General features: G+C 32.7%; 1 protein-coding gene across 11 annotated transcripts in view; it reads left to right on the forward strand.

Moving 5' to 3' along the window:
• Positions 1-9,708, forward strand: part of LOC124306819 (ephrin type-A receptor 4) — a 167,805-nt gene extending 158,097 nt beyond the window's left edge. For all 11 annotated transcript variants that reach the window (XM_046767856.1, XM_046767861.1, XM_046767857.1 and 8 more), the window contains one exon: positions 114-9,708. In XM_046767856.1, the coding sequence (XP_046623812.1) occupies positions 114-378 (265 nt within the window). In that variant the 3' untranslated portion in view covers positions 379-9,708. The remainder of the gene's footprint in view (positions 1-113) is intronic.
• The last annotated feature ends 1,347 nt before the right edge of the window (positions 9,709-11,055 follow it).

An 11,055-nucleotide genomic window follows, 5' to 3' on the forward strand; every position in this document is an offset into this window, starting at 1 on the left:
CAGATTTTTTCCTCAGTTTGATTGTTAATGCGTAATACATGGAATACCATTATGATCTAGTTCGTAAATTGATGCGAGTGTACAAATTAATGGATTTCTAAACTATTTCACAGGGGTACAAATCCACTAGCACCGGACGCAGTGGATCTTACGCAACTGACGTCAGTAGGTGATTGGCTGGCATCAATAAAAATGTCAAGATATGCGGAGAGTTTTGAAAGAGCTGGGGTAACGACGTTGGAGGCTGCAGCAAGAGTCACCGTCCAAGAGCTAACTGCCCTAGGAATAACGTTAGTCGGTCATCAAAAGAAAATCATGAACAGTGTAACTGCTCTGAGGGCTCAAATGTCAGCAACGTCGCAAGGTTTCCTTGTCTAGGAATAAATCTGAAAAAATAGATACCAATCATGATATTATGATAGTTAACCCCAATGGACTGCACTATATGTATGTACATGTATGCAAAAGCAAACTTATTAGCAATACACATACATGCATACATATTATGTACGCATTTGAGATGTTAACGGACCAATGAAAAGACACACGGACGTCTTTCTGTATTAATTATGCCCGGAGTATTAAACTGCAGGTCTAAAGTGGCCGAACGCGACATTCCACTATGTACACACACGTATATACAGTAATAGAAGTTTGACGCGACAGCGATTTGAGTGTTCCAGACTGTAAGTACATGATATCGCACCGTCTGGAATAGATAAATAAGAGTTAAATTCATGTGACTTTTACAGAAAAGCCTAATCATTTTTTCTGTTGTAAGTCTGTGTATGTATATAAAGTTATAAACATATATACATATATAGATACGTAAAAAAAATCAAACGTCTAATAGCATATTCCAAATGGTCTAACAGAACTTGGAATCTACTACGCCTACTCCTCGAGAATGAGATTTCAATAAACAAGAGAAATTCTTATGGCCTCACTCTTATCTTAACAGTAATTACGTCAGAAAAATCTTTGGAACATTACTTCCAACTATTTTCCGTAACAATGATTATGGACAGCACTCGTGTATATACATATATATTATGTAATTATACACATACATATAGAATAGTGTGATACCATTTTAAATCCTATTTTTCCATTTTTATCTTGCTTCAATGTATTGTTCTTCTTTAAGTGGAGTCTGATCAGCTCAGACTGATAGTAAATCACTTTTCTGTTTCTTTTCTCGAAATTGCTAGCCCTGCATTACCGATATAATATTGTAACTTTTGTGTTGCTTGAAAAATAAGAGGTTCTCTGATTAAGAAGGCAAATGTAGCGAAACACAGAAAATACAGGCCAAAATCATATATTCAAGAAAATACGTCCTTCCGAGTTAACATCTAGAGAAAGACTGTTTACAATAATAGTGGTTGGCGCAGCAACCAAGCAATTCATCTATTTGTAACATGTATTTATCTTGAAGGGGTAAGATTCCCTTCTTTAAATATGCAGGGTGAGAAGGTAACCTTGTTACAATATTTAGAGCCATGCAACACCCAATGTTTCAGAAATATTTCTGTTCGAACATACCATGTGAAATGGTTCTAAAATAAGTAAGTAATATTTGCTGTCATATTTTTTTCAAACAGTTTGGACGAAAAATATTTGGAAGAGAAACAATATATCTTGAACAGTAAAAAACAAATAAAACACATTTAGTGACATGCATCTGAAACCCTTCTAGAGCTGTATAATTTAACTGCGACAGTTTTGCAAACTTGGAGTATTTGTGAACCATAGGTTTTAAACATCTGTGCTATGTGATTAGACTATTGGAGATGACTGATGTTTGAAATTCTGTCGGAAGCTGCAAAATTTAGGGAAATAGTACCAGCCCAGTATATAATACATATTATGTCTGCGCAAAAACAACGTACCGTGATCGAACTTCTAAAATCCTCTACCCTGGATAATCGAACCATTATATAAATAATCAATATAGTGGTGATTCAAATTCATCACGCACTTGCTCAAGACCGTGTGCAAAGATGAGAGAAAGCAAGACACTGTAAATATACATATGTAATATATGTATACGTATATCTTTTGCGATTAAATTATCGTATAAGTATTGCATACAAATAGGAATATGATATCGTGCAGCGATATTTTTAATATTACGCTTTTGTTCAGCTCTGCTTTGACAGCTAAATCGCATACAAATGCATAAGTTTTGCGTTTTATATTTTATATAGATCATAGATGCATAAGTATATGTACACATATTGTGTGTGTATGCTGCGCGCGTGTGTGTATGTGTGTGCCTGCGTGCGTGCGTGTGAATTCTATCGGAAATGATAAATGTGCCAACGCAAAAAGTGAATAAATGATTATTATAAAAGTAATGGTTATTAAAAAAAGATGAATAAATAATATTGATGATACATCAGCTCCAGCTACATAAGTGCGTGCTCTATGCTGCATATGTATTTATACATGTGTCGAATCAATATTATTTGGTAACAAATATCGAATACAGATTTGTTGTAATAGATATAGTATTGAGAAAAAAACGAAAATGAAAGGAAGTGATAAACGAATACTCATATATACGTATGGGGCTTTCGCGTGAATTTACAATCAGCAATCAGTTGACTATGACATTTTTTGATTTCGTCAAGGATTTTTCCTATGTTCGTTCGACTTCTGCAAACTTGCCCCAAAAATTTGCAAAATCAAAAAACATCATGTTCAACCGCTTACTGAGTTCACGTGGTAAGCCTAATATCAGGGCCGGATTTAAAGGTGTGGAGGACCAAGGGCGACAAAAAATTGGGAGGCTCCCAATTATTTTTCAAACAAGATAAACAATTTTCATTTTTATTCAGATATCAACTTATCTCTGCTGCCCGTCTTTGCCTGCGCGGTCAGTCGTGGCGTGGCGTGCTTGTAGCGGGGAATCCCCGCTGCCAGCACTACTTAATAGACACCCCGCAAATATGAGAAGTTCGCGATACATTGCGTTATTCTTTATTTAGTCATTTTATGAACATTTAACGTCCATGCTCAAAGTCCTCTCTATAGGGAACTATTTTTCTTAATGTTGGATTCCTCATAGAGGAAGCTTTAAGCGTCGTGCAAAAGAAGTCTTGAGGAAGCAAGGTTCAACTTGCAACTTTCCTTGCGAAAATTTCCAAATTTCACAAAATTTGAATCCATCGACCGATTTTCTCAAAATTTTATATCAACATTCTTTTTCAAACAGTGTATTCATATTCTAAAATTTTGCCTAACTTTTCGCAATTCGTAAAAATCATGGCAACTTTATCATTTTTTTTTAATTTTTGGTAAAAAAAAGTTTTCAATATCCGAACCGTTTGACCGATTTTCTTCAAATTTCATACCAATTTTACTTTTATAATACTCTTAAAAAAAAATCTGTACGATATCTTGAAATTTGCAAGATAGAGCGATTCGACGATTTTCCAAAAAAAATTTTAAATTCATAAAATCCGAACCGTTTGACCGATCATTCCCAAATTGAATACCGACCGTTCTTCCATGATAGTTTATTTATAAAAAAACTAATTTTTCTTTACAAAGTCTGAAAATTTTTAGAAAATAATTTGGTCACAGAGATTTTTCAAAGATTGAAAATGTCGTAAAATTCTTCATTTTCAATTTCGACAAAATTTGGAGTGAATGTAGGGGTTATACAGATTAATATCTTCGAAATGGGAGCACTGTGGCGCAAATCGTTCTCGAGTTATAATCATTTCAATTTTACAGTGCCAAGACATACACACATACACATCTAGACATTTTTTCTAAATATGATTTTTCGTTATTTTGCAAAATTTTAAGCACACAGACATCGAAAACTGGCAAAAAAATTTGTTTACCGTCACAAAGCTTCTTCCACGAGGGAGCAAAAAAAAAAAAAATGCCTCATGAAACTGAGCGAAATTTTTTTTCTCAGAAAAGTGAATTTTTTCATATTTTGCATACCATGTGTTAGCATATTTGACCTAAAAATTTATATTGTGGCGTTCCCTCTCTTGTGGAGTCCCTGGGTCTTCAGTCCCTGTTGCCCTCCCCTAAATTCGGCCCTGCTCCATATATACTGTATACATCTGCATGTAAGTGCAGTGTCCATATTCTCCAGGATAATTATTATTTACACATGGATATGTATATTATATGTATATATGGAGCTTTCCATGTCAACTCAACCAATGATTTTACCTCACTATTTTCGTTCCGCTTCACAATATCTCTAAATTTTTTCATATTTTTCCCCTTACCCTTAACTTTTTTGTAATTATTCCCACTCGTCTCAAAACCGGTTTTTTTTTTAACTCTTGAGAAATTCTCTAAAGTTTTATTTTCATTCCGATCATTTTAACACCCGTTTCATGATAATATGACTGTTTGAATATTTTTTATTTTGCATTTTTAATACTAAACAAATGGAAAACCATTTTTCGAAGTTCCGCAAATTCTTTAAAAATTTGGTGTGCTCGCGTCAAATGATTGAGAACTGAACTTAGAATTTTGTGGTAATTTTTTGAGAATTTCAACAAAGGCCAATTTTGAGATGCGTCAGAATAATCATAAAAAATTAAAGGATGGAAGGAAAGTATCTGAAAAAATTCGGGAGTGCTTCTTCGAGATGGAAGAATGGTATGAAAAATCGTGAAGCGAATCAAAAATGGTAAGGGAAAATTATTGGTTGAGTTCATATGGAAAGCCCCATATGCATGAATCTAAAAAATTGATATATATATATGGGTACGTCCAATACTTTCCGACCGCAGCCTGCGGGCTTTGGTCAGTGATTCGGCTGCTGATTTTTTTCAAGAAAGTAGGTTATAAAAAAAGACGATTCTCCAAATTTGAGCTTAATATAAGAAAATCTGGTGGCTATAGAAATTTTTGAAGTTTTTAATAATTCAATTTTTTAGTTATTTTCACGATTTTTTCATGGGAGCTCTATGGGACTTAAAGACTCGAATCAAACGGCATTCCCCTTCTCTGACCTTCTATTTTAAGGAAAAAAATAGTTTTTTACTCCAAAGCAAAATTCAGTTTAATTAGGACCCTTTTCATGAACTACTATTTTAGCAAAATTTCGCATAACTTTGAAACGCTGCCAAGTCAAGAATTTTCTAAGTAGACGGCCAATCGACGGCTAAAATTTTTCGTCTAGGTATACTTTATCACTACCTACACGAATTATTATTAATTACCACGTTTCTTTTTATATACGGCCTCGCAAAACCAACTGATTTCTGAAAAAACGCGGTTTTCAGATAGCTGTAACTTTTTTCTATCAACTCGAAATAGCTTGAAATTTTCAGGGAAAATACTCAATTCTATCCCCAAACAACACTGAAAATTTCCAGCTAGGAGCCGAAGTTGTTAACGAGCTGTTCAAGTTTCCCACATAATATTTCGTATTTCACGGCATTATCAACTATATAACAAGTATTGAGTATGACTTCACGGGACACAAAGAAACAAATATTTAATTTCAAATAAATAATTACAATACGAATGATAAATAAAAATATTTTATACTGCTATAAATATCCTATTCTCGCAGTCAATGAGTTTTTTTCTTAACGCGATACAAATTATAGGGATGTAAGCCATATTTTTATAACATTACTTCAGTATGTAGTTTTGCAAGCTCTTCATTTTTTTTTATTTAGGTTAATAATCGACAAGTTTAAATTTTCCACGCGCAATTCAAGAAGTCGTTGATAATGCCATGAAATACGAAATATTATGTGGGAAACTTGAACATTTCGAAAATTCACAGCTCGTTAACAACTTCGGCTCCTACCCGGAAATTTTCAGTGTTGTTTGGGGATAGAATTGAGTATTTTCCCTGAAAATTTCAAGCTATTTCGAGTTGATAGAAAAAAGTTACAGCTATCTGAAAACAGCGTTTTTTCAGAAATCAGTTGGTTTTGCGAGGCCGTATATAAAAAGAAACGTGGTAATTAATAATAATTCGTGTAGGTAGTGATAAAGTATACCTAGACGAAAAATTTTAGCCGTCGATTGGCCGTCTACTTAGAAAATTCTTGACTTGGCAGCGTTTCAAAGTTATGCGAAATTTTGCTAAAATAGTAGTTCATGAAAAGGGTCCTAATTAAACTGAATTTTGCTTTGGAGTAAAAAAATATTTTTTTCCTCAAAATAAAAGGTCAGAGAAGGGGAATGCCGTTTGATTCGAGTCTTTAAGTCCCATAGAGCTCCCATGAAAAAATCGTGAAAATAACTAAAAAATTGAATTATTAAAAACTTCAAAAATTTCTATAGCCACCAGATTTTCTTATATTAAGCTCAAATTTGGAGAATCGTCTTTTTTTATAACCTACTTTCTTGAAAAAAATCAGCAGCCGAATCGCTGACCAAAGCCCGCAGGCTGTGGTCGAAAAGTATTGGACATACTCATATGTATATGTACATATATATATATATATATATATATATATATATATATATATTATATTAATGTGGTCCTTATTTAGGGTGGTGACGAATTTCTTCCGGACCGCCCGTCAAATCAACTTCAAATGATTCGAAAACAATTACCAAATTTTTTCAGATTTTTATCTCAACTCTAACCCGTGCCTGTAAAAGGGAGGATTTCCTCATTCAAATACACGTGATTCGGATATAATCTCAGTATATATCCTACTGTAAAAGTAATAATGTTCGAACAAATCTATAACTGCGAGGTTTTAGTGGGCATTAGTGTTACTATCTGAGAAAAACATTCACATTATCATACCAGGTAATCTAGACAGATTGCACTTTCTCTAAATGGAAACAAGTCAGATTTCGGGGATGTGCTATTCATTGCGATTGCATGGTATGATGATGAGAATTTTTTCTCAGATAGTAGCACTAACGCCCACTAAACCTCGCAGATACAAATTTTTTTGAACATTCCCTATATATAATGCATGCACGCACTATACGCGTCACGAGTTGTATGTACGTACCTGTCACGTATTGACGTATGTACGGTGAAGAGCTAGGCAAATAATGTCCAAAATCTGTTTTTGAACACAAACATATCAAAGTATTGGAAAACTATGCGAAATGAAATTTAAATTTAGAGAAGGTGGACAACGAAGAAAGGAATGGAAAATAAAAAATTGATAGAAAGTGACTACGAAAGTTTTTTTTTTATATTATCATTATTATCACCTGCAACGAAACTTTTCATTAGTCGAAACAATTCTGCTGCGTCATGAATAATGTCGGTGTACAAAAATTGTGTACTCTCCGTTTCAATTCATATATTATTACACTACAGCATTAATTCCGTACAAAAGTGAACAGAAATATTTCATCGAACGCGATTATTACTTGAAACTCAAATAGGTACACAAAAAAGTACAGGAATACACGTATTACATAGATTGAACTATATTCATTGATAATCTCAGTAGTTATTCAACCATTTATCAGAAGTGAAGACATTACACACTATATTTATTTCTGTGTACAGAATCGCTATTGTAAAGACTGTTTCGAAATATTATAATAATACTACTCATGGCACGTCGCGACGCTTTTTGCCACGGTAATTTATGTATAATTATCATTTCTAACGTATGTAAAAATTATACTTTTAAAAAGATTACTGCAATAATTGTAATTAACAAGAAAAAAAAATTCCTTTTGTAATTAATTGCGGTAAAACATGCCGTTTGCCAAAAAAAATTTTTTTTACTCGTAACTTAAATATATACATACGTCATACATACGCTGTAATAGCATAATGAAAATTTTATTGAAGAACCTACGTAATATTATATAGATGTCCTTGATTGGGGAGTGTTTTGCCCCGTTTGTTATATGTTAAGAGTATGCGATATCCATCTTAATTATATAATATAAAAAAATTGATTGTATGTACAATATTGAGCGGCAATTTATAACAAACAGAGTTATAGAAGTAATACTCATATTTAAGGAGGGCAAAGATTAAGCAATAAATAAATACATGCATATGCAGATTTTTATAGAAAATGTTAAAATTTGAGAAAATAATTATTAACAACGCTATCTTCCTAAATGTTCGTATTGAATAGTAATATCTACATGGTTCAAAAATTTTATCCGCAATAATCAGTAATTCTAACGCAGCAGTGTAGTCTTGTACGCAGACCGCGAATCATTATTACAATCGGCACAGACTAATGCCGGATAAAATTTTTCATCCAAATTTAACAAATATTCAGCTATACCATCTGTACCTATATATGTCTAGCGAAAATTGTTCGAATATCGTTAAAAATGCCTTTCAATTTAAGTCGAACAGACTTATGAACGTGAATTGAACTGGAAACAACGTAAAAAACGAGAAGAGATGAGAAGTGATAATAAACAGCATTTTTTATACGATTCTCGAATATTTTGGATGAATGTTGTAAAAATCTAATTTTTCTATATTTCGAAAGATACACTACATGTGGACTTGAAGTCTTTTTAACGATATTCCGAGTGATGTCGCATATTTTGGTTATTGTATATGTGTGAAATTCAAAGTAACAAAAAACAAGAATGAAATAGTGAAATCCAAATTCTTGAGTATGAGTGTGTCCTTCTTAAAAAGTTTTTTACGCATCAAATTGTTTGAAATTTGTTGGTATTTTACTTGACTATTGTTTTAATGTTTATTGAATTTATCACAATCAAGTGCTGAACTATTATTTATTAAACTTATTTATTATTTAGAGATCTGACTAAATTAAAAATTCTATTTGCATTATAATCGATTACACAGAAAGGACAGATTGTTTCAACCATAGAAATATTTCTTTGCAGGTAAAGAAAATAAAGTGTGTTGGTTGCAAGTAAATTTCTGTAAATGGGCAGAATTTTTTTGGAAACTTACTCAGAGTTTTGTTGCAGAAACGAAATATTCTGTTTCGGCACCTGCCAAAATACACTCTTTTTATCGAATAATCTTTTTTCTCAGCGTGGAAAAATAAATTTTGCTATTTTTTATTACCTTCAAAAACGAGTTTCAAAAACTCCTTATCATTCCTAAAGATCATGAGGCAAGAAGAGACGGAAAAAAAATCATATGAATTCAATGTACAACTCGGTTAAAAAGAAAATATTATTAGACCAAAAATATTTCTTTATGGGTGGCGGAAAAAATATTTTGTTGTTATTACTGACTTTCAGATAAGTGGAAATTTCGCTGCAACAGAAAAATATTTTTTTATCCCCTGAAAAGACATATTTATTTGGTTGAAACAATCTTCTCCCATTTTATGTGTAATTTTAATTATTAAAAGTTCGGTAACTCTTGTATAAATTATGTTTAGTTCTTTGGTGACCGAAAAATAATAATTATTTTATATGCTCTTCCACCTTATTCTTTCTTTGATTTATTATGTTATTTTTTTTAACCGGCCTCAGCTGTCAAATTATTTGCAATGACTGCAGGTACCGTCCCACTGTATTCAGTAGCTTCAAAATCTCATAACTACTCAATTATTAGTCAGCAAAGTTGAGTTGATTGAGCTGGAATATCTCCTTGTGTCTCGGTTATTATTGTAAAAAAAAATTACAGACACACTTACATATATATATAAAGATAAGTTTTCAAACAAACTTCGGAATGTGTCTAAAACATTTTTTCCTATGGTGTTGTCAAGACGATGTTGAATGTACATAAGAAATAATAAATAACATACCTTATATGATGTAAATTAATTTGAGACGTGGTAAGCAACAATTATTATTAAATAAATGAAACAAATTAAATCCCGCACTTCTGTTATCACTAAATACAGTACATATTACATCGTATCGATTTCGTTTCATATACCTACATAACTTAAACGTTTTCATTGGTACAGGATTCAAAATTCTTCGTTTGTTAAACGTGGTTATTGCAGGTCGTCCAGGTACGTACATGATACTATTTTAACGCAAGATGTTTATCGTAAATTATCCATTATAATTGATACAAATGCAACGCAATTTCGCATAAAACAACAAAATTATGCATAAAAATTAAGGATCTTAAGTGAACGTTCCGATTGTTTCCTGTTTGTCTTATACACATTTATGTCCAATTGAGATCGATTCAGAGACGAAAACAGTATTACTCGTACTTGAAGGTGGCAAAAAAATGAAACTCGTAAGACTCGAGTAAAATATCGCAGAGCCTGCCTTTCAGGAAATACAACACAATTCCAGCGATTTTTGATTGTGATAACCATACCATAGCTTACCGACGTACAATTACCATCAGAGAGCTTCATACGCTCTTACCATAGTTTTGAGATCCAGGGCTATAAATAATGCTTCACTATTTTTAATGCATCAGCGTTTCCATTAGCGATTCAATTCTAATTTTTAATGCAAAATATACACATTAGCCGTTAAAGTTGTTTTTGTATGGAGAGGTAATTTCATTAACCATAACATTTCAATTTTTAATGCAAAATATTTCTCTTAACCATTAAATTTCAATTTTTAATGTAAAATATTTCTCTTGCCATTAAATTTCAATTTTTAATGCAAAATAATTTCATGTGCCATTTAATTTGAATTTTGAGTGAGGAATAAATTGGCGGGGACGTGACGTGAGCGTATAAAATGAAACCGTCGATATATTGTAACGTGTGTTGACTGAAGATATATAAAGACTGCTAGCTTTATGGGGCTTCTTGTAATCGGAAATGGACGAGATATATTTATGTGACGGTGTGACATCGGAGCGGCAATTTCCGAAATTTCCAGAAGTTGGTCACTGGAAATCGTTGGTTGAAAATACAGCTAGACACACAATCAGTAGTTTTCGGTAGCGAAATACCGATTAAGCATTAAAATGCAATGGGCAACCTGATTCAATCACCCACTTCAGATAAACTAAATTTTATCCCTAATAAGTGATTATTAATGGTGTGCATTTGCTACTGAAATGTAGAACTCCGCTGAGGCGTTAACTTGCTCAGGTGTGTTGCCCTGCTGAGGTGTTGCTCCGTTGCGATGAGGACACGAGAGGAAATAGGAGTTTGAATGCGACTAATTTTATTTAGAATTTCTTGAAAT

This window comes from Neodiprion virginianus, chromosome 6 (genome assembly GCF_021901495.1).
Source record: "Neodiprion virginianus isolate iyNeoVirg1 chromosome 6, iyNeoVirg1.1, whole genome shotgun sequence".
Taxonomy (NCBI): Eukaryota; Metazoa; Arthropoda; class Insecta; order Hymenoptera; family Diprionidae; genus Neodiprion; species Neodiprion virginianus.